The sequence below is a fragment of the Odocoileus virginianus genome, chromosome 28 (genome assembly GCF_023699985.2).
Source record: "Odocoileus virginianus isolate 20LAN1187 ecotype Illinois chromosome 28, Ovbor_1.2, whole genome shotgun sequence".
NCBI classification, from domain to species: domain Eukaryota; kingdom Metazoa; phylum Chordata; class Mammalia; order Artiodactyla; family Cervidae; genus Odocoileus; species Odocoileus virginianus.
Window position 1 is genome coordinate 22,413,502 of NC_069701.1, and position 24,837 is coordinate 22,438,338.

General features: G+C 47.5%; 1 protein-coding gene and 1 pseudogene across 8 annotated transcripts in view; both read right to left on the reverse strand.

Annotated features, from left to right (window-relative positions):
- Nucleotides 1-12,837: 12,837 nt before the first annotated feature.
- Nucleotides 12,838-13,157, reverse strand: LOC110148248 (ubiquitin-conjugating enzyme E2 variant 1 pseudogene; annotated as a pseudogene).
- Nucleotides 13,158-17,854: 4,697 nt separating this feature from the next.
- NAV2 (neuron navigator 2) overlaps nt 17,855-24,837 on the reverse strand; it is a 783,526-nt gene continuing 776,543 nt past the window's right edge. For all 8 annotated transcript variants that reach the window (XM_070457299.1, XM_070457298.1, XM_020910136.2 and 5 more), the window contains 2 exons: nt 24,263-24,466; nt 17,855-21,340 (listed from right to left, as the gene is read on the reverse strand). In XM_070457299.1, coding sequence (XP_070313400.1) covers nt 21,215-21,340; nt 24,263-24,466 — 330 coding nt within the window. In that variant the 3' untranslated portion in view covers nt 17,855-21,214. The remainder of the gene's footprint in view (nt 21,341-24,262; nt 24,467-24,837) is intronic.

The following is a 24,837-nucleotide window of genomic DNA, read 5'->3' on the forward strand; positions in this document are numbered from 1 at the left end:
ACGATGGAGAAAGGAATCAAGAGACATGCAGTAGTGAAAAAGAAATGGAGTCAGAGGATGGGCAGAGTGACTCCCTCTCAGCTTTGTAGGCTTGTTAAACGGCTTCAATTTCATGCTACATAAGGCAGGAAAGTACTGAAGCGTTTTTAACACAGACTGACATGGCTTGACTTATGTTTTTTAAAAAATCATACTGAGCACTAGGTGAAAAATGGATCGAAGAATAAGTTGGTTCTACCTCTAGGCAAGAGTGGAAGCAGAATGATAAGTTGGCAAAACTTAGAAATTATGGTGGGGGAATTCCCTGGAGGTCTAGTGGTGAAACCTTGAAGCTTTCACTGCCGAGGTTGTGGGTTCAATCCCTGGTCAGGGAACTAAGATCTAGCAAGCCTCAGGGCCCAAAGCAATGACAACAGCCAAACAATGACAACAACAAAAAAATTTAGCCCTGCCTACTCATTAAAAATAGGAAAGAAGGAAACTGTGGTGCTGGAGAAGACTCTTGAGAGGCCCTTGGACTGCAAAGAGATCAAACCAGTCAATCCTAAAGGAAATCAACCCTGAATATTCATTGGAAGGACTGATACTGAAGCTGAAGCTCCAATACTCTGATACTTTGGCCACCTGACGGGAAAAGACAACTCGCTGGAAAAGACCCTGATGTTGGAAAAGATTAAAGGCAGGAGGAGAAGGGGATGACAGAGGATGAGATGGGTGGATGGTATCACTGACTTAATAGACATGCGTTTGAGCCAACTCTGAGAGACAGTGAAGGCCAGGGAAGCCTAGCGTGCTGCAGCCCATGGGGTCACAAAGAGTTGGACAGGACTTAGTGACTGAACAACAACAATGGTGACTTGGACTAGGGGGGTGACAGAGAGGATGAGGGCCACAAGGATCCACAAATTGTAGGAATGAATGAAGCATGGAAGGTGATGAGGACGAAGGAGTGAACTGTATTGTTTAGTGAAAAAAAACAGCCACAGACTCATACATACATATATGGGAAAGAAATATACAGGTGTTAATAAAGAATCCAAAAGGATATCTAACTTGAGTTAGATCAATTTTGGATGTGAGAAAAATCCCAAATAACAAAGATTTCACTGCCTCTTGTACAATGTTGTGAACCTCCGACTATAGTTTTTCAGGCACTCTGCCTACCAGATCTAATCCCTTAAAACTATTCGTCAACAATATTCATATTCCTCTCCTGTATACAAGTTCTATGGAGTTGGAACAGCATCTCAGGCCTTCTTGGTCTTCCCATCTCCCTTAGTGGGCAGCTCCCACTTTAGGGTCTGTGATATAATGACTTATAATAAGAAATATATATTTGTTCTTTGTCCCCCTTTCTGACACAGAGTACCTAAAACCCCCACAATTTCCTAAGTGGTAGGACAGTGTCTTGTTATCTATAACAAACACCTTTCAACCACATCCGAGTTTATGTTAATAAGGTGACTTCTGGAAAATACATAAGAATGGGACCACAGGAACCAACCATGGCAATTGAAAGGTAGGAGCTTTCAGTCCCACTCCCACCTTTGGGGGGAGAGGGGCTGGAGATTGAGTTCAACTACCAATAGCCAATGATTTAATCAATCAACTTACATAACAAAGCCTGCATAAAAGCCCAAAAGGAAGGGGTTCGGAAAGTTTCTAGGTTGGCAAACACATGGTGGTGCTGGAAGAGTGACTCAGAGAAAGCCTAGGAGATCCACATCCCTTTTTACATACCTTCGTCTGTGTATCTCTTCCATTTGGCTGTTCTTGAATTGTATTCTTTTATAGCTAGTCAATAATCTAGTAAGTGGGGCTTCCCAAGTGGTGCAGTAGTAAAGAATCGGCCTGCCTATGCATGAGACTCAGGTTTGATCCCTGGGTCAGGAAGATCTCCTGGAGTAGGAAATGGCAATCTGTTTCAGTCTTCTTGCCTGGAAAATTCCATGGACAGAGGAGCCTGAAGGGCTATAGTCCATGGGGTCACAGAGAGTCAGACACAAAAGAGCACACACACACTCTAATAAGCAAACTGGTTTCCTAAATTCTGTGAGCCACTCTAGCAAATCAATGGAAATCAAAGAGGGCAAGATGGGGACCTCTGATTTACAGCTGCTTGGTCAGAAACACAGCTGAAGACCTGCACTTGCAACTGGCACCTGAAAGCTTGTGGGCCTGAGACTTGCTCCTGGCCGCTGACATATCTCCATGTGAATAGCATCAGCACTGAATTGAATTGGAGGACTCTCAGCTGGCATCACAGAGTTACTTGGTGTGGGAAAACACGCCCCCATATTGGAGGGTCCCAGGCAAAGAACTGATGGTTTTGAACTGTAGTGCTGGAGAAGACTCTTGAGAGTTCCTTGGACTTCAAGGAGATCAAACCAGTCCATCCTAAAGGAAACCAGTCCTGAATACTCATTGGAAGTACTGATGCTGCAGCTGAAGTTCCAATACTTCGACCACCTGATGAGAAAAGTCAGCTCATTAGAAAAGGCCCTGATGCTAGGTAAGATTGAAGGCAGGCGGAGAAGGGGAACAACAGAGGAGGAGATGGCTGGATGGCATCACCAACTCCATGGACATGAGTTTGAGCAAGCTCCAGGAGATGGTGAAGGACAGGGAAGCCTGGTGTGCTGCAGTCCATGGGGTCGCAAAGAGTAGGCCATGACGGACAGAACAAGGCGGCTGTTCTGGCAACCAAACTGCAGAAAGGAGCGAACAGGAGAATGGTAGGTCTTTTTCTTTGAGGGAGTATCTCTGCAGTTGCACACACCAATTCCGCTTCTCCATCTCAAGCCAGAACTCAGCCACACAGCTGCAGACAGCTGAGGGAGGGAAACGTTACCTAGCAAGGGCTTGCTGCCTAACACGCACAGAAGCCAAAACCATGACATTCGCTTCTGAGAAGAGAAAAAGCTTGATTAGGAGGTCGACTGACAAGGAGACAGGAGGTTGGATCAAAGCTGTCTGCCCTATCCAGGGTTAGGTGAATTTCAAACTTGGAAGCTGATTGGCTAGTCTGGAATCAGTCCACCTATGGTAACAGAACTACTTGTGCTGCTTCGAAGCGGGACTTTTTTTTATATTGGAAGGACTTCTTGCTTCCTAAAGAACTCGGGTGGCAACATTTCTATTCTTTGAGTTCCCTAGACAGAAGATTCTTGGTTCTGGAATCATCCTGGAGACGTGGGGGGGGGGGGGTGGGGCCGGGTTCCCATCTTGCACATGCGCAGTGCTAGCGCCAAAGTGACTCCAGGTCTGATTAATCAACAACCTATTTTTAAGGAAGCAAAACCAGTTTAAGCTGGTCAATGCTTTATGTTTCCTAATCTAACTTCTGAGCAGTTCGATTACAGAAGATAAAGGGGAGAATGGATGGGGGAGGGAGCAACTCACATGCTCTGCACCCCTCCCCCCCAATAATCCACGTGCCTCTGTAGGGAAGAAAAAAGTGAAAGTGCAGCCGTGTCTGACTCTGCGACCCCATGGATTGTACAACCCATGGATTTCTCCAGGCCAGGATACTGGAGTGGGTAGCTTTTCCCTTCTCCAGGGAACCTTCTCAACCCAGGGATCGAACCCAGGTCTCCCACATTGCAGGTGGATTCTTTACCAGCTGCGCCACAAGGAAAGCCTGTAGGGAAGCAGGTGATGGGTAATAAAAAGGGATGTGTTATGTTCCTCTTTTGGTTATGCCTGGCTTCATTTCTCTACTTTGGAAACATATTTGTGTTTTTTTTTTTTTTTAACCAAAGAGGGGTTGCAGAAGGAAGAGTGCTGGGACTGGGTAGAACAGAAGGCACCTGCAAAGGAGATGGGAAGGCGGCAGCCCTCTTGGCAGGAGGAGAACCAGGAGAAGTAGGTTGTCCTAGAGGCAAAGATGTATGGGGATGCCAGTTCTCCCAAAACTTCTCAAAGAGCAGTAAAGATGAAAATAGAAACTACTTGACTAGACAGACATCATCAGAGACCCTGAGAAGACTGGGTCAAGTCAAGCGATGGTGATATAAGCCAGATGGAGGTGAATTAAAGAAGAAATGCCCCTGAAACAGAGACAATACACAAAACCTCGCTGTGTGATACGGAAGGCATTTCATTCAATGGAGAGACAGTATGTACTTTGATGAAGGGTGTTGGGACAACTGTGTCCAAAATTCTGTGTACCCTTTTGATCCTGAGCTCACATCTTATGCAAAAAGTGACATGAATTGAAAACCCAAAACTTAAATGTGAAGTACAAAAATTTTAGATACTTAGAAAAATATCTTTTTGTAGATGCACATAGATTTAGTAGAAGTTTAAGAACACAGCCAGAATACAAGCTCAATTCCTGCCTCCAAAGAAGGTGAAAGGGAAATGGGAGCTGGGTTGAGGAAGTGTAGGGAACATGTTTTTAAATCGGAAGGACACATAACAGTGTTCAGTTCAGTTCAGTCACTCAGTCGTGCCTGACTCTTTGCGACCCCATGAATCGCAGCACGCCAGGCCTCCCTGTCCATCACCAACTCCCGGAGGTTACTCAAACTCATGTCCATTGAGTTGGTGATGCCATCCAACCGTCTCATCCTCTGTCATCCCCTTCTCCTCCTGCCTTCAGTCTTTCCCAGCATCAGGGTCTTCTCCAATGAGTTGGCTCTTTGCATCAGGTTGCCAAAGTATTGGAGTCTCTACGTCATGATATTATGTATGTAGAACTGTTCCTAACCTTTGTTTCCCCAGATTCCTCCCGATGGTCTCTTCATGCCTGCTTGGCAACAGAAGGAGGCCTGAGGCTGAACACTACACCTCTGAGTGGCAGCACTCTTAACCTTTGGCTATCTCCATGGATCTAGGGATGTTTGTTTTATTAAATTATGTTATGATGCATCACCATCATTGTTTTTTTTTTGACACTCAATGATCTCAAACTCAGCCAACAGGAATCCCTTTAAGCCTCTGTGACCCTCAGATATGTCTCCAGTAGCTCTTGAACGCCTCCATGCTTTCTGGGACAACCAGCTTCCAAGCTCACCTTGTAATTTTTCTTCCCCATACCTGGAATTAGCCACTGCTCCAAGAAGCTCAGGATTATTTTTTAAAATGGGAAATGGTATTTAGATAGCAAGACCTGGTGGCTTAATGTGTTGATTTGTACTGTAATATCATTGCTTCTAATTCCTCCTTACCTTCTAAATCAACATTGCCCTTTCAGGAGAGAGAGACAGAGACAGAGAGACAGAGAAATCATATTGATAATCTACAGCAGCACAGCATATTTTTAATCTCTCTTCTCTCACAATATGTGAGAATGATTGTTACCCCACACAATATATTTGCTTTAACCTACATGCATTACTCACAAAACAGTATTGGAATGACAATATCAGTATCACAACCATCAGCACGCCTACAAGTCAATTCAAGATTATATTATATTCCACTAAATTATACAAATTTCTATTATCAGTCTGATGCACTGTTAGGACTTCTTGCTTCTGCTGGTCATCATTTGTAAGCTGTTTTTCCATCCTTGCTGATGTAACTTTATCTCCCGAGCACACCTATTGAGTTTACCTTCTGACTTTCTTGCACCTGGCTTCCTTCTATCTCACTTCCTCCCCGTTTCCTTCTCATTTTTCTGCCTGACATGGAGTCCTTTAAACATCTTCATTTCCTATCTTTCTTTATTCTCTGTTCCTATCACCTTTACTGATAGGAGCCAAGTTCTGTGCCTGGTCCTACAACTCCATGGTGTCCAGCAAATCTTCAGCTCACCGTCTGTGGAGGAGATGCAGGTAACCGGCCACTGCAGTGGAGTGAGAGGACCACGTGGGGCGGGAGCAGAGGATGCCAGGAACACAGGGAGCTTCTCACCCCGCTGTGCCCATCACGGGCTTGTGGGTGGCACTCCTTAGCTGATTGTCCTGTTGGGATGAAGAGACAATGTCTCTTAACATTAAGTGAATAATATTTACTATTAACTTATTAAGTATTAACTTGATAATACTTATCATTAGCACTGGGTTAATAAACTCATGGCATGGGGTCATGGTGAGGATGAAATGGGATAGTGCCTATTATATGCATAGCACAGTGCCTGGCATGGGAAAGGGTTGAGTATCACGGTTGTGTGATGCTCTCCACAAAAACTCACACTATGGAGGTTCAAGGTAAGGAGGAATTAGACTGGCACAGAGTTTCCACCCTCCCTGGAACTTTCCCACATCCATACTGATGTGGGCATCTGTCTGACTTTGCCCATGAGGCATCATCCCCTTCTCTTGGTTAGAGCACTTCTATTTGCCTTTGCCAAGCCACTTTTCCCCCTGTCTTGGTCGGCATGGCTGGTTAACCCCCACACCCAGCTCAGTGAGTGGACACAGGACTCAGGCTCATGAACCGAAACCAGGGCCCACTACATCATCAGCAAGGCCCAGTGCAACATGAAAGGGCAGGGCCCTTTGTTCAAAATTTAGGAAGAATTTCAAGATGACAGCTGCGTTCAAACAGCCTGCACCTCACTGTGGACCCAGGACTTGCTCAGTCAGCTCCCAACAGGAGCAGGAGGAAGGATTCTAACCCACAGACACCTGCCAAGCTCTTCCACCTTCCTGGTACCTGAGGGGGTCTAGGGCCCACTCACATCTGGACACAGAGCAAAGACATGCCGAGGGAGCAATGAAAGAGGTCAGCAGTTGAAGAGCTCTCAAGGGCGTGGTCCCTTTCTTACGTATCTGACCATACTGAGCCCAAAGATGGAAATGTTTCTATAAAGGTCACACAGCAAGTACCTGGCAGTGTCTGAACTGGAACTCAGGTTTCCTAGAGTTAGGGAACTGTTAGCTGAAATTGCCCACCCTGGCCAGGCATGATAATAACACCTCGCATGAGTTGTCTCACAACAGGAGGTCCAGATAAAGAACACACTAGCTGGAGAATTCTGGAGGGGCCAAAAGGAGGGAGGAGACTCCAGCCCATAATATGTCCTCCCAACCTCCTAGAAACCCTCATGCTGGAATCCAGGGCGACTGAGAGATGCGTACGCCACCAAAAAGGACCTGAGTCAGACCAAATATGGCACAGACAAGATGAATGGCCAGAGACAACCCAGAAAGCCAACCCCATCACTGTGAATCATAAGACAGCGAGCTGCATGGCAGAGCAGTTCTTCTCGGCTCCTTCATCCCTGCTCTCCACCCTAGCGTCCCTTCCCAGTAAAGTCTTTTGCTTTGTCAGTATGAGTATCTCCTGGGACAATTCATTTCTAAGTGTTAGACAAGCGCACTCTTATACGTGTATGGCTGAGTCCCTTCGCTGTTCATCTGAAATTATCACAACACTGTTAATCAGCTATGGTGGTGGTTTAGTTGCTCAGTTGTGTCCGACTCTTGTGACCCCATGGACTGTAGCCGCCAGGCTCCTCTGTCCATAGGATTTTCCAGGCAAGAATACTGGGTTGCCATTTCCTTCTCCAGGGATCTTCCTGACCCGGGGATTGAACCCTGGTCTCCTGCACTGCAGGCAGACTCTTTACCAACTGACCTACTAGGGGAGAACTAATCGGCTGTAATCTGATACAAAATAAAAAGTTTAAATTAAAAAAAAAAAAAAGAGCTTTCTCGGGCCTTGGAAGGGGTCCCCTCTCTGGTGACACTAGGAGCACTGCCATAACAGGTGAAAGTGAAAGTCGCTCAGTCATGTCTGCCTCTTTGTGACCCCATGGACTAGACAGTCCATGAAATTCTCCAGGCCAGAATACTGGAGTGGGTAGCCTATCCCTTCTCCAGAGGATCTTCCCAACCCAGGGATTGAACCCAGATCTCCCGCATTGCAGGCAGATTCTTTAGCAGCTGAGCCACAAGGGAAGCCCAAGAATACTGGAGTGGGTGGCCTATCCCTTCTCCAGCCGATCTTCCTGAACCAGGAATCGAACCGGGGTCTCCTGCATTGCAAGCAGATTCTTTACCAATTGAGCTATCATAAACTACATTCATCATCACTAGGCAGAAGGTCAAAATAAATTCCAGCCTGCCAAGATCTTGGTAACCTTTTCAGAACAGCTATGACGATAGCAGCTAACATTTGAGTGCTTACAACAGTGCCACACACTTCCGGGAGCCTCACAGATCTCAGCTCATTCAACCCTTGCAGTAACCCTAAGAAGCAGGTTCCATTACTGTCATTCCCATGTCACAGGTGGGGAAACTGAGGCACTGAACTATTAAATGACTGGCCCAAGGTCACACACCTCTGATGTAAGTGTCAGAACTGGAGTTTAGACCCAGGTAGGCCAATGCGGGGCAGAGGGTCTTGGCCAGCACTCCACACCAGAGTATTTGGCGGTGTTGCCCCGCTGTGGGCAAGCAACCCCCAGCAGAGAAGCAGCTCCCGTGGGTTTAGTGTTCGCGGCCACCGGGCGCTGCGCTCGGCGGCTTACAGGACTCGTCACGGCGGGGGGACCTCCCTCAGGCCTCTGCCAGGCCTCCTCCCAGTGTCTACTTACAGAAACCTGGATTCCTCGGGCTCCGTGGATTATCTCATTTAGCTGGGCGTCCAGAGAGACAGGGGCCTCCTGCCACGGAGGAGTCAGCGGCTGGACCACAGGACCCGGTTCCATCTCGGCTCTGCTCCCTCCACACCACTTCTTCCACGGGGGTCCACAAGATGAGGGCAGCAGGTTGGGGGGTCACCTTTCAGACATGACGACAGTCAGAGGAAGAGGAAGCTCTTCTTCCCCGAGGATCTCAAGCTCTCTCATAAGTGACCCCTTCCCCAAAGACTTTCCCACAAACTGCGTCGTAGGTTCATTTCTGCCCCACGCCCTAGGAAATGGACCGGCGTCTTTACATTGGACCATGACGCCACCGTGGGATGGGAGTCAGGTTCCTTGGATCACATGACCTTGTGGGGGGCAGGGTAGATGCTTGCACAGTATCAGGGTGTAGTTAGGAAGGGGAGGAAGATGGATGCTGAGACAGGACACAGCATCTACAGGTGGGTATTTCATAGCCATTTTACAGATGAGCAGACTGAGGCTTGGGGAGTGACGACTTCCTCAGCGTTACAGCTTACAAACGGGACAGCTGGGATTTAAACCTCTTCTGTCCAACTCCAGAGCTCGTGTGCCTGCCTTCTTCCCTAGTTGCCCAGGAAAGGAAGCCAGGACACCTGGGTCTTGTTCCGGTGGCACCATGAGCTCAGGATTTGTCCTAGGGCAGTTTCCCTCCCCTCTCTGAGCTGCAGTTCCTCCTCCGAGTGCAACAGCGCCTTCCGGGCCTAACATGCGGGACCAGGGTGGACAGGGCCTAACATGCGGGACCGGAGTGGACAGCAAGGAGGTTCTGGATGTGAGCGTTTCAGCAGCTGCGGGGGGAGGGTGCCTTGTGGGTAGGAGAGGTGCTAAGCTCTGGAATCCGACTGGCCGTGAGTTCAGATCCTTATTAGTGAGACTTTGCACAAGTCCCTTAAAACATTCTATAGAGTGGGGATGATGATACCAAGTCACACAATTGTTAGGCCACAGGAATCCATGAAGGCAAATTACTTGGCTTAATAAGGTGTCTAACACAATAATTTCTTTTCTCATTCTCTTTATAGGGAATGCAGCTTCATCCTCCAAGCATAGGGTACAGGGAAAATACTACACTCAGTTTTCTGAGGATAATATCCAGTGGGTTTTGTTTTGTTTTGTTTTTTTAATGACAGAGGGAGAGGGAGGGAAGGAGGAGGAAGAGAAAATTTTGCTGCCGTGCAACTAAGGCCACACGCTGTAACTACTAAGCCTGGATGCCACAACTAGAGTTCGTGAGCCACGCAAAAGATCCACCCAACACAAACAAAGATCCTATGTGCTGGAGCGAAGGCCTAACACAGCCAAATAAATAAATGAATAATTTTTTAAGAATAAGAAAATTTTGCCGAGAAGGCAACGCCATTCCAATGGCAAATTGGCATTGCTTGGGCTTTGCTGCCCCCTCGTGATCATTATGAGTAGAAAGTGAAAGTGATAGTCACTTTTTGTCAGACTTTTTGTGACCCCACAGACTGTAGCCTGCCAGGTTCCTCTGTCCATGGGATTCTCCAGGCAGGAATATGAGAGTGGGTTGCCATTCCCTTCTCCAGGAGATCTTCCCAACCCAGGGATCGAACCCAGGTCTCCTGCACTGCAGGCAGATGCTTTACCTTCTGAGCCACCGGGGAAGCCCTCTGAGTAGAAAAGCCTGCCCCTAACTGCCTCCTGGAATGGCAGGAACTGGGAGAGGCCTTGCCGTCCACACACTGTGATTCCCCACGCAGTAAAGGGAGGCCACGTGGTTCCTGGGCTAGGGGTACTCAGGAAACACTGAGCTAGTCCATTAAATAGATGGGAAAACTATGGCCTTGAGAATAGGTGGTCCTTATCCGAGGGAGGCACCAGGATAGGAGCCAGGAATTCAGGGCTCTGGACAGCAATGCTCTTTCCACTGTGCCCTGTCTGAAGCAATCTTGCCAAGTAAGCTCCAAAGACCTCCCAGAACTCATCTGCCAACCAGGGCTGGGATCCCTCCACTGCTGTGTCAGGGGGTGCCCTCCAGCCTGTGCTTGCTCCCACGGTGATGGGGCACTTACTGTCTTAAAAAGCAGCCTGGTCCCTACTCCTGGCCTTCAGGACATTTCCCCTTGTCTGGGCTCCAGACAGGCCTCTCTGCCTCCTCCCTTACTGGATCTGGTTCTGCCATCTGACGGCAGATGAGATGAGGCATGAGGCGCTCCATTCCCTGGCACACTGCAGAGATGTCAGGGCCAGGGGAGCTGGAGCTAGGAGGATGAGGAAGACGGCATAAGTTCTTTGCAGCATCCGGCAACCCCGGATGCATCTCCTCCCTGAATCCCACAGGACAAGTGTGGTTAGTCTCACATTACCTCCAAGGGTGTTGAGGTGGAGGGAACTGGCGTTACCTTGTGCAAACTCACACATGGGTTAGTGTCAAGGTGGACACAGCAGATGTGCTTGAGTTCTGGATTTGGGAACTTCAGTCTGCTCATGACCAGGAGCACCATTCTCCGCTGCCCCGCGGCACTCATTGGGTGCCGTGGCCAGGTGGGCACCTGGGGTAGCGTCTACTTTGTACAAACTTACTGTGAAGTATAACTCTCACAGGAAAAAGTGCCCAAAGATGCATAATTCCATGATCTAGTTCAAAAGCAGCTGCTTATAAAATCACCACCCAAGTCACCAGAAAAGGATGCCGCCAGCAACCCAGAGCCTCTTACCTTTCCTGACTGCTGTCCCCATCCTTCTTGCTTTTCTTTGTATTGGGTTGGCCAAAAAGACGTTATGAAAAACCGGGACAAACTTTTTGGCTGACCCAGTAGTGTTACGAACCTACACGTGTGCCCACGCCTGACGGCAGTGTGAGCTTATGTAACTGGAATCACACTGAGCATCATTTTGTTCTGACTGCTCTCACTCACCATTCACTCAGCACCCACCCACAAATATTTTCACAGCTGGAGGACACCGACATCACAATTTTGTCAGCTGATGTGGGAGCTGTTTTCAGGCCTTCTTGTACTGACCACGATAACTGCTCTGAACATTTCTGTATATATTTCTTGGTTCATATATGTATCCACCCCTTCATGGATCTCTGCCTTGTCGTGGCGAAGGGGCTTGAATAACTCAATGAAGCCATGAGCCATACTGTTCAGGGTCACCCAAGACAGACAGGTCATAACGGCGAGTTCTGACAAAACGTGATCCACTGGAGGCGGAAATGGCAAACCACTCCAGTATACTTGCCGTGAGAACCTCATGAACTGTATAAAAAAAGGTCAAAAAGATATGACACCAGAAGATGAGTCCCCCAGGTCTGAAGGTGTCCAGTATGCTACCTAGTTAATATTAAGGGAAATCAATCCTAAATATTCATTGGAAGGACTGATGCTAATGCTTGAAGCTCCAGTATTTTGGTCACCTGATGAGAACAGCCGACTCATTGGAAAAGTCTCTGATGCTGGGAATGGTTGAAGGCGGAAGGAGAAGAGGGCGTCAGAGGATGAGATGGCTGGATGGCATCACCATGTCCATGATGCAATGGATGTGAACTTGGGGCAGACTCTGGGAGATGGTGAGGGACAGTGAGGCCTGGTGTGCAAAGAGTCGGACACGACTGGGTGACTGAACAATAACAACATCTGTATTCATGTATTTCTGTTGGGTATCTAAGTGTGCTTCTTTCTGAGAGTTTCCGTAACTCAGTCTCTCAAACTGGGTGGCTGTAAACCACAGAAAGCTATTCTTTCTCAGTTCTGGAGGCTGTACGTCTGAAACTGGGTGTTGGCAGGGCTGTGCTCCCTCTAAGATTCTGAGTGGAATCCTCTCCTGCCTCTTCCCAGCTTCTGGTGGAAGCAGGCAGCAGCCATCCCAGTGTTCCTTGGTTTGCAGCTGCACAACTCCTGTCTCTGTCTCCATCTTCACGTGGCCCTCTTCCCTCATGTCCTTCTGTTATCTTCGTATAAGGACAGTAGGCACAGTGCACTAAGGGTCACCCTACTGCAGCAGAACTTCTTCTTCATTAATTACACTCGCAAAGACCCTGTTTCTAAATCAGGTCACATTCTGAGGTACTTGGTGTTAGGATTTCAACATTTTTTTGTTGTTTATAGCACAACATATATTTCAAGTGGACAAAAAATTAGTATCAGTTACGACCGAACAACAACAACAGTATCTTAAGCTGCCTTTGATTGGGAGGTCCCTTTCCTTTACTTTGAGGTCTATATGCCGTATCTAGAAAATTTACTACTGTGGATAATGGAGACTGCTTAAATTGAATGGAGGTAGGGGAGGCCTATGGTTTTTCTTTTTGATTAACTGCTGTAATACTGTCCTTCAGGGCGGCTGAAGAGGTTTCATATTTTTAGACATCATTAGGGGCCGGAGCTCTTGAAGGACAACTCTGATGCTATATGAATTCTGCCACTTTCCTAGCACTGATATGGCTCTTGGGTCCACCACTCCATTGGAATTATTAACTCCATTCAGATTAAATTTTGTTACAGATCTTACAAGGGGCTTCTTCTGGAAATCTAGGTCCACGTTCTATCTTAAGGCTGTATATTTGGTTCTCATAAATTGTCCGAGCCCATGGTGGCTGCCATCTTGTGTCGCTGTTGCTCAAGATCAACATGCGATTTTAGGGAACATAATTCAATCCTTAATTACAACTCAGAGCGCAGTTGCTGGTTGTCTTATCAGATCCCAAGAAAGGACTTCAGTGTAGATTGTTAATCTGTAAGAGAAGCACTTTTGAGGCAGGGGAAGCGTCTGGGGCACAGAATTTAGGCTGGATTCATTCTAGTGGTCTCACCAGCACACCAGCAAGGTGATAAGAGAGAAATCCAATAAATCATTCCTTGACTGCAGCTGTGGGCAACCGGGATCAATCAACCCCATTTGGGGAGCCTCTAAAGAGCTCTATGGTGCTTCCCCGGTGGCTCAGAAGGTAGAGAATCTGCCTGCAGTGAGGGAGATCTGGGTTCGATCCCTGGGTTGGGAAGATCCCCTGGAGAAGGGAAAAGCTACCCACTCCAGTATTCTTGCCTGAGAATTCCATGGATGAGGAACCTGATGGGCTACAGTCCATGGGGTCGCAAAGAATCAGACATGACTGAGTGGCTGACACTTTCACTTTTCCCAGAGCTCTGTAGAACGTGCCTCCCACTCGTCCCACAGAGGGATGGGAAACTGTATCTTAGTGGTTGCAGATTGTCTCCAAGAGCATAAATCCCCTGTGGGCTGCTCTGTTCTTGAGTGGACACGCTTCTGTGGCACCAGAGAAAGGTCTCAGATGCAGAGCCTTGCAGTGGGATGCTGTTGGTATCAGTTGTCCACTGCAGACTCAGGTCAGCCCAGGGCTGTGGATCAAGGCATCGACAGTGTCTGCTCCAGCGCATGCCTTGTGATGCTTCTCCAGAGAAGACATGCAGATGGCCCACAGGCACATGAAAAGATGCATAACATCTCTAATTATCAGAGAAATGCAAATCAAAACTACAGCGAGGTCTCCATAAATTAGGTCCTTTGGTCTGAGATGTTATTCACTATTCCATGCAGTAAAGCAAGGATGTGCTGGGTTTATTTGGGGAAGGTCTATTCTGTTTCCTTGAATGATCAGTGAGTTCTTGCACCAATACCACACTGACTTCATGATCTTTGAAAGTCTTGTTCTCTGGTAGAGAACTCTCTTTCTTCTTGGTCTTCTTCCTCATTGGCTATGCTTCATCTTTTGCATTTCAGTAAACATTATAAAACTATCTTGTCAATTCCATAAAAATTATGTTGAGTTTTTGAGCAGCTTGCATCAGCTCTATGGACCATTTTGGTCTATAGACATCTCCATACCATTGAGCCATCTAATCCATACATATCACATTGTTGTTGTTCAGTCACTCAGTTGTGTCCGACTCTTTGCGACCCAGTGGACTGCAGCACGCCAGGCTTGCCTGTCCTTCACCATCTCCTGGAGCTTGCTCAAACTCATATCCATCAAGTGAGTGATGCCATCCAACCATCTCATCCTCTGTCGTCCCCTTCTCCCGCCCTCAATCTTTCCCAGCATCAGGGTCTTTTCCAATGAGTTGGCTCTTCTTTTCTCAGCTATTTGTAAGGCCTCCTCCAACAACCATTTTGCCTTTCTGCATTTCTTTTCTTGGGAATGGTTTTGACCACTGCCTCCTGAACAATGTCATGAACCTCTGTCCATAGTTCTTCAGACACTCTATCAGATCTAAGCCCTTGAATCTGTTTGTCACTTCCACTGTATAATCATAAGGGATTTGATTTAGGTCATTCCTGAATGGCCTAGTGGTTTTCCTTACTTTCTTCAATTTAAGTTCATAATCTGAGCCACAGTCAGTTCCTGGTCTTGTTTTTGCTAATTGTTTAGCGCTTGTCCATCGTTGACTGCAAAGAGTATAATCAATCTGATTTCAGTATTGACCATCCAGTGATGTCTATGTGTAGAGTCGTCTCTTTTAGCTTCTTCAGCATTAGTAGTTGGGGCACAGACTTGGATTACTGTGTTATTGAATGGTTTGCCTTGGAAACAAACTGAGATCTTTCTGTTGTTTTTGAGATTGCACCTAAGTACTGCATTTCAGACTCTTTTGTCCTAGGTAATTGATATTTTTGATGCTCTTAAATTGGTATTTTAAAGATTTTTATTTTTAAATTTTAGGTGCATATAGATATTAAATAAATTTACACTGACTTTGTATCCAGCAATTTTTTTCAGCTTATTACTTCCAATCGTTTATCTGTGAATTCTTTTGGGTGACCTAAGTACCAAATGCTCTCTCTGAGTAAAATCAGCCCAGGTTCTTGCTTTCCAATCTTCAGGATTTACTTCTTTTGCTTCTCTGCACTCACTGGGGTTTCTATGATGTTACGTGGTGAAAGGAGTCATCTTTATCTGTCTCCTAATCTGAAAGGGAACACAGTCAACATTTTACCATTAAATATAATGCCTTCTAAAGTTTTTGCTTTAAATATTTCTTATAAATATTTGAGATATGTCAATTGCAGCCTTGTGAGAAACTCTGAGCCAGAGGACCCAGCCCCACCAACCTGATCCATGCAAACTGAGAGATGTGCATTGTTTTAAGCTGCTAAATATGGGGGTAATTTGTTACATACTAGCAATAGATAACTCACACAGAAGGATGTATAATTTTCCCCGCAAAGTCCAACCTAAGGTGATTGTAGCATTGTGTGGCAGAAAAAGCATGGGTTTTAGAATCAGATAAACAGGGTTCCAGTTCTTCTACAGAGTAAGTTACTTATCATCACTCAGCCTGTTTTCTCCCTGGAAATGAGATAACCATCCACCTTCCACCTCTTAGAGATGCTGTGATTACACGGGAGGAAGTGACATCTCAGTGCAAGGTCTGGCACACAGGATAAGTACTTCAATGCCTAGCTCCCGTCCCACCCATTTGACAAAGTCATCTAGCCCACTGTGGCTTTTAAATATGCTCATTATATTTCCTGGATAACATCAGAGTATATTGTGTAGCCAGGGGGTGCATTTGTGTGTTTATTTTACATTTTTAATTGGAGTGCAGTTGCTTTACAATGTCGTGTTAGTTTCTGCTGCAGAGTAAAGTGAGTTATATGTATGCCTGTATCCCTTCTTTTTGAGTCTGCCTTCTCATTGAGGTCAACGAAGCACGGGGTAGAGTTCCCTGTGCTATGCGGCAGGTTCTCATCAGTCATCTGTATACTCTATAAACGGTAGTGTGTGTACATGTCAGTCCCAACCTCCCAGTTCATCCCATCCTCCCTTCACCTCTTGGTATCCATAAGCTTGTTCTCGACATTTGTGTCTTTACCTTTGCTTTTCAGGTAAGTTCGTCCTTACCATTTTTTCTAGATTCCACATGTAAGTGATATTATATGATATTTGTTTTTCTCTTTCTGACTTACCTCACTCTGTATGACAGGTTTATCCACCTCTCTGCAAATGGTGCGATTTCATTCCTTTTTTTATGGCTGAATATATATCCCATTTTATATATGCAGGGGTAGAATATCTGACATAGAAAACCTTGGAAATTTAGGCTATCTGGTTGCCACACCATCGTACCAGCTCCCCTTCATTTTGACAGCTATTACAAACTGCCTACTCTCAACATGTAAACTGTTTATTCCTCCCACCCCCGGTTGGGCCACTGCTGCGGGTTACAGTGAGTTGGACATTTCACATCACCAGCAGTTGAACCCACTGGGTAGATTCCATTTCCCAATGACCCCACATGCCTCACTTCAAGTCAAGCCTTTACAATTCTTGTTGCTGGTAGAAGTGAAGGCTAAGATGTGATAACATCTCCCACTGCCTGTGCTCTGCGATGGGTATCACCTGCAGTGTGGAATGGCCCCTAAGATGAGAAGCAGGATTTGGGGTTGGAATAGGGGGCTGAAACTCCAACTCTCTCACTTCTTAGCTTACAGGACCCTCGGCAAGTTGTTTTCTCGGAGCCATTTATCTTTTTTTTTTTCTTCACTTATAAAATGGGAGTAAGACTATTTTACCTCTTCTAGGTCATTTTGCAGATTATATTGGAGCATTTGGGAAAAGCATCTGGCAATGCTTAAAAAAAAAAAAATCTTTCCTGGGGTTTCCCTGGTAGCTCAGTGGTAAAGAATCTGCCTGCCAGTGTGAGAGACACAGGTTCGATCCCTGGTCGGGGAAGATCCCACATGCCGCAGAGCAAATAAGCCCATGCGCCACAACTCCTGAGCCTGTATTCGACAGCCTGTGCTCCACCACGAGAGAGGCCACCAGTGAGAAGCCTGCACGGTGCAACAAAAAGCAGCCCCCGCTCACCACAACCAGAGAGAAGCCCACGCAGCAACAAAGGCCCAGCCACGAATAATACATGAATAAAGTTATTAAAAAGAAATCTCTCCCGTGCCCAGGGGTCAACTGGGGGGAGGGTGGGGCAGCTGGATACTGATAGAGCTCGCCTCAAAGTGTAGTGTAGGACCTGAGCATGAGCATCACCCAGGAGCTTGTTAGAAACGGAGAATCACAGGCCCCACCCTGGACCTGCTGAATCGGGATCTGCATCTCCACAAGGTCCTCAGTGACTCAGGGCTTGCAAGGAACCTGAAGTCCTGCATTGTTAATAAGCTCCAGGCAAGCAATAACCGAGGTGAGGAATTGAGAAGAGGCAGGACGCTGATGACACAGCAGCAAAGACGGGTTTGCAGATTTGGGGAGCTCCTCCTGTGTTTGCTGCATCCAAAGAAGGATGACTTCTCCCTGGCATGAAAGTGAACTCTGATGAGAATGTTATCGAGCACAGAAAAGTCAAACCACTCATCTGAATAAATAAGCATCAATTTTATTGGATCATGAATAATTTAAGACTGGTACAATCATCAGCTTTATTCTCTATGACGTGGGGCATGATCTCCAGCAGATCATCGGCAAATCCAAAAACCTCATGATAAATGAAAATTAAATAGGGAGGGAGGGAGGGCGGGAGGAAGGAAACATACCGTACACAAAATACTCAATTCCTAGTTTTCTCTTTAAAAATGGCTAGAAAAAATTCATCAAAATGCAGCACTTTAATCAATTATTTACAATTTCTATGTTACAATGAAAAAATGTACATCTTATAGAACATATTTCATAAACTGCTCCACTGGAAACAACTAGATCAAAACAGCAAACCTTTCATGTCATATCCACAAAGTTGGATTATTTTTTTTCTTTTGAAGGAGATTCGCCACGATCAAATCTGAATACACAGAATTTTGAAGTTTAAGCATTAACAATAAAATAAAAACTGTCCCCAAGATTACAACAAAGATCTAGGTAAGTCTCGTTCCGTGTCCCACCCCTGTCCCACCCACCTCCTTAAATTAAAAGGAATTCCCATCTCATTTATGGCCTGTAAAATTCTTGGCAGGTTGGGAAGAAAACTTTTGGCTTCCATCGGTAACTCAACACAAATGTTGCATAGAATTTCATACATTTTTTCAAAATTAGCCTAACTGTAGAAAAAGGCAAAAATGGAAGCATTTCGGACAGAGCCCTAAATGAGCACAAAGTCACTTTGTCAAAGGTGAGTGACACAAAAGGAAAACGGGACCAAAGTAGGAAATGTGCATATCAGACAACCCTGCTTCCCGAAATGTTGGGAAAGACGCCAAGTTATGAATCATGCAAGGCTCCGCTCCTGGCCACCACCATTCGCTTGCCAGGCAGCACCAGGGACGGAGGTCTCGGCGCTGGGCCTGGACCCGGTGGGAGGGAAGTCTGTGGGGTCAGGGAAGAAAGAAAGAGTGAAGAGGGAGTCGTCAAAAGAAATGTGTCAGAGGATATTGGCAGGTGTCTACTCACAAGGTGACTGGGAAAACTGCCCACGAGGAGGAGTAGTCCATTGCGCCTCCTCCCAAATTCACAGTATGAGCGTATAAGGTCATCGCCGGGAGACAAGACTGAGGAGGACTGCTCTTCAGGTTTACACAGAAGGCTCAGGGTGGCGGCCCCGAGGTCACAGGCTAAAATACAGGCTTTGAACGTCTGATGAAAAACAAAACAGAGGAAGACACACTCACGCACCCAGATGACTCAGGAAGGCTCAGCAGAACACAGTCTGCTAAGGTTTTTTTTAAATTAGGATGAAAGGAAACAGCACGTCGAGAGGTTTGCCATTCACCTGTTAGTGGGATACAGTCCACTTTTCATTTTAAAGAGGAAGTAAATGGTGTCATCCAATGTCACGTGAGTGGTTTCAGGTCAAGCTCTTGTGGGAAGAAGAGAACAGATATTGAGAGAGGGATGTTTGGAAACAGAAATGTTAAAAAAAAATGGAGTAAAAACCCTGATCATTAACAGAGATACCCCCTTCCCCAGGGGTCTGATAAAAATAAAACAGAAACAAATGACTCAGAAAGATTGACCGCACTCTGTAGAGAAAATACCAGTACGTTGAAGACACGTACCAGCAGAGCATGACTCGGCAACATCACGTAACATTGCAGAACTTTTGCCTTTTCCTGCACGAGACGAGATTGCCGTCTAGTCAGGGTGTTAGCTGATAAGAACCTAAAAACACAAGGATTTTTTTTTTCCTCCTTTTTCATTTTCCATAGTCACGCATCCACATGCAAGAGTCTTTCAGATGAGAGAAGTCACATTAACTGAGTTCTCCGAGTGAGTCGATGACTTGTTAGCCCTGTTTGCTTGGACGTGGAAAACACAAAAACAGACCCCAGACAGGCACGACACTCAACAATGATCACGGTGAATACAAAACCAGTAAGGCATCGCTTTGGGAAGGTCAGCACCGAAGAGGTCAGGCAAGACTCATCACCGGAGGCTGCGGCTTCTGGAAGGGGGCGGCCACCCCCGCCTGTGGACTTGTGTGATGTCCCGTTGGTACTGGGGAAAGGGCAAGTGTTTTGTGAGGTGACCTCCCACCCCGGCCCTGAGGCTGGGGGCTGGCACGCTGGAGGTGTCGACATGCGTCCTGTAGCCTCGGGGACGAGGAGGAAAGGCAAGGTCCCGCTCACCCACGCGCTGAGGATGGGGTGCTGGCCCCACCTTCAAGGGCGCAGCGACCGCAGCCCCGGCAGGAGGCGGCGAGTGTGCAGAACTGTGAAGATGGACAACTGAAAACCAAAACTCAGCAGGACCAAACCAAAAGCTAACTCCTGCGGTTCTCACATTCACCAAAGGATGGATTCTGACCACAAGGGGGAGGAGAGGGAAAAAAAAAAAAAACCTTCAAAATCAAGAGTCAGAAAGGAAGAAGTTGACCTCATTTTCAAAGGAGGTGATGGGTTCGCCAAGGTAGACCAGTTCTCACTGTACACAGTGTTAGCAGGAACAAGACCGACGCGTTTCCGTAGGAGAAGGACTCGGACACATGCAGCTGGGCCTTTACAGCCGCGTCCACTCGGCCGCGCACTCTCGCTGGAGGATGAACCAGAGGCTGATGGGTCTGAGAGGTGGGGGTGAACTGGGACAGGCAGGATACCTCTCGGGTAAGGAGAGCACCATTTTGAAAACAAACAGAAGAGAAAGCACGATTTGTTGTTCCTAAGGTCTCCCTATGACGTGGCTCTGCAGTTTGCTGAGGGCGTCCAGAGCAAGGATCCCGGCGGGCACCAGGTCTCTCTGGGGCCGGCGGGGTGGAAGGGCGTCGGCAGGGTGGAACGGCAGGCATTGGTGGGGTAGGGTGGGCAGGGTGGACCGGGCTGCAGGGTCTGCTCAGGAAAAGCCCTGCTGTCTGCATTTCCAACTCTGCCCCGGTCTCTTCCGTCTCCGGGCAGCTCAGGGCAAGGAGGCTGCTTGGTCTCAGAGCTTCAAGTGGGTATGTTGTTGCTGTTTTTTTACCCTCTCGTTTCAACGGTGATGGTCCTTTCCCGAGAAGTACCTTTCCGTGTCTTAGGGAGGTCACGGCAACAAGGCAGAACCGTAATGAAAACGGTAGATAGTGCAGTTTTCGCTGTGAAGGACGCGGGCCCCAGGCAGCCGGCCCGGGGCGCCCGCACCCAGGTCAAGGCTGGAGGGTGAGGAGGGGCGTGGGGCTCCCCGCAGCGCTCACACAGCGGCCGGGGGCTGGCTCAGGAGGGCGTCTTCGGGGGGCGCGGGGGAGGCCGGTGCAGGACAAGGAGGATGGGGGCGTTTGGACAGGGAGGAGGGCGGGCTCCGGGTCCCGGCCCCCGTCACAGAGTGGACTCCAGGGATGAGTCCAGGATGTCATCCTGGTGGCTGGTGCTATTGGAGTCGCTGTCATAGCTCTGGGGGCTGGAGTAGTTGGCGGCCTCCTGCAGCCTCATGAGCATGTTCATCTGGGGAAAGAGCGAGGGGCGTGAGCGGGCTCCCGGTCTGCGCAGAGCCGCCCACCTCCGGACTCTCTGAAGCTCAGGCCCCCCTCTCTAGACTCACCTTGGGGCTGTGGCCCACCGTGGAGATGGTGGACGCGAGCATGGACTCTGGGGCCAGACTTCCAGGGTTCAAATCTCAGCTCCACCACCCCCAGCTGAATGACTGGGGCACGTGACTTAACCCCTACACCTCAATTTCTTCACTGGTCACATGTGAATAATTATACCTACTCTATCACCTTAGGCTGTGGATGAAGAGACACATAGGACAGAAAATACAAAGTCTTCTATATTTATTTTCACACTTGGGAAGAGCACCTCACCCCAGTGTATCCCTCAGCCTGGGTGAGATGCCAGCCAAGTGCCCTAGCTTCTGGAATGTGAACAGCGGCACCTCTGACCTCTAGGCCCATGGCTCCCCTCCAGTGAGCATCCAGCCCATCTGCACCCCTGGCTCTGGCCAGAGGGCTCCCTAGAGTAACCTGCGCTTCCAGCTCCCATCAAGGCTCCCATGGGGAGGGGGGACAGCACTAGCTACAAGCGGAGCCTCAGAGCACACAGGTAACCTTTGGGAAATTATTTAATAGGTCTCATCCATCAGTTCCTTATTTATAGACTGGAGAGAATAGCAGTGCCCATCCCATAGAGCTGAAGGAAGGAACAAATGATAGGATGTATGCTAAACCCTTAGAATAGGGTCCAGCACACAGTAACTGTGCAATAAATGTGATACATCTGCTATCACCATCATTATCACCTGTCTTAAGAGTTCAAAGGCAGTGTTCTTGTATCTCCCCTGGTCCACAGTCTGTTAGTCATCTGTGTTGAAGTGGAAATGGGGAACTGAAAGTGACTCTTATTTACAACTATAAATTGTGTGTGTATATCTTTTGATCTAGCAAAATTAGGAAGATAGCATCTCTCTGAGCTATCATCAGATTTTCATGCAGCCAGGCATGAAACCTGGCTGCCCACTGGCCAGCCGCCCCTCAGGACGCCTAGTAGAGTACGCCTGGGTGAGCCAACCACAGAAGCACCACGGGCTGGTGTCCATCTGCATGGTCACAACCACAAAGGGGTGGGGCAGAAACATGAAGGAAACTCCTTCACAGCCAGGATTATTCATTCACTCATCAAACATCCCCTGTGTACCAACAGTTTATGGTCTGGAGTGAACACAACACAGTCCTGTCCTCCTGGAGTCCTTGGTCTCAGGAGGGCAAGAGGTCAGTAAACAAGAGGGCTATTTATAGCTGAGATCTGTGGCCCTGGGCAGAGAGAACAGGACTTGGGCGAAGCACCAAGTAGCTAACTTAATGTGTAGGGGTGGCTGGGCTGGCACAGATGACCTCTGGGGGCCAGAGGTTGCCAGGAGAATTCTATGTAACTATTCCAAGAACCCTGGGTCTTACCAAAATGCTTTCTGTGTTTAGTGACACAAATATTTCTGGTTAAGAAAAGACAGTCCAGGAATGAGCTGACCATTCTGTCCTCTAGATACCCCAAATTCCATTTTTATGAAACTCAGAGTCTATCAGCTTGAACCCACAGAAATAGTTCTATGACTTTCGCTTTTAATAATGGTTCCCCGGTGGCTCAGCAGTAAAGAATCTGCCTGAAGTGCAGGATACTTGCAGCAGATGCGGGTTTGATCCCTGGGTTGGAAAGATCTCTTGGAGAAGGAAATAGCAACCCACTCCAGTATTCTTGCCTGGAAAATCCCAAGGATAGAGGAGCCTGGTGGGCGACATCCATGGGGTCTCTTTGAGTGACTAATACAACAACAACATTAGCAATGGTTTTTTTATAGGCTGACCCTTTCCTCTGGAAAATTACTGCTGTAAACACTGCAAATCAAGCTGGTAGTAACACAAGCCCTAAATACATTTAAAATAAAGTTCCTCTTTAAAAATTCTCAATAGGACCGCAGCTGCATTCCGCCAGTCAGGAGTGGCAAACAACCAACCCTAGGGCACTTATTATGATGATTATTTTTTTATCTAGCAAATCAGTTAGTCACTAGAGAGAGCACAGCAAGTCAGCTGTCTTTTAATTCTGCTGCCATCTCTTATGAACGTGTTTGTTCGTTAGGTAGCGCAAGCCATGGTCTTTGCCGTGTTTTTCCTCTTGCCTAAGCTGCTAAGAGAGCTCAGGGCTAAATTTATAGCATGACTATGGTCACTTAACCATGCAAGGTTCTGGTATCTGTGCTTCCACCTTCTTTTATAGGCCTTCTGATGCATTCGGTCTAATTTCACAGTATGCCTACGCATGGGTCTTACATTGGCAGAGAGTACTAGAATTGTAGGGTTACAGCCTCTGGCCCAGGTTCTTCTTAAAGGGCCTTTATTGCTTTAGCATCTGTGGAATAAAGATGCTCAGGCAGCGTTAAGGACTTAACTCATCTCACTGGCCTGGGGACCCACACTCAGGCCCCCCGGCCTTGCTTCCACGAGCTCCTCCTGTCCTCAGACCTCCCTCTGCCTGAGCCCTGGACACTGGCTTGAACTTCTGCCCTTAGCATGCTCTGCTTCAGCTCAGTCACTAGTGGGAGGGGGTAATGGGACAGGACCAGACATGGTAACGGTGAGCTCAGAGCAGAGGGCAGAGAGTGGTATAGACGTTTAGGGGGTATAGACATTTAGGAGGAAAAACCAAATTCTTAACCTTTTACCTGAAAACTGTCACAGGGGTTAAAGGCACTAGTGAAAAACCAAAAACAAGGAAGAAAATATTGGCCGAAATGTCCCAAACCTTGGGATGGGTCTAAACTTGCTAAGCAAGACCAGGGCTTGGTCACCTCCAAATTTCCAGCATCCTATATCACACTCAATACACAGTAAGTGCTCAGTGAATGGCAAGCTGCTCTGGAAGCAGAGAACTCACCAGCGGGTCTCCTTCAGCATCACTGGGGGGCATCTGCTTGCTGGTTGAGCCCTCCCGAGGCATGGAGTAGCCGTCGAAACCAACATCCTCGGGCCGGAGCTGCAGGAGAGGGGGCCACTCGTGCTGCTGTGGGCTGGCTGCCCAAGGATAGGTGTCCATCACCCACTTGGCGGGATCCTCCCAGGGGGCCCGCCTTCCATATAGCTGGAAACAGACAAAGGAAGAACAGTCAGGAGGTGGGCTGAGACCCCTCTGCAGTCCTGGTTTTGCAGCTTTCTGAAAAACTCTCCAAACCCGGCATTAGGCTTCCCTTGATGGAGTAATTCCACTTGCAGAATTCTATCCTAAGGAAATTATCCAAGGCGCTAAGACTAAAGGCGGTGTGACCCAGAGAGTAAGAACACTGGAGGCACCTCTCCCCTCTGCCACCGACTCACTGTGTCACCCTAAACTCTGAGCCTTGTGGATCCTACGTGAAAAATAGGCATCTGATTTGAAGCGTTTGCCAATTTCCATGGTATAAATACTCTCACTGTGGCCAGTCATTTATCAATGTGATGTCACTGAACGTGGAG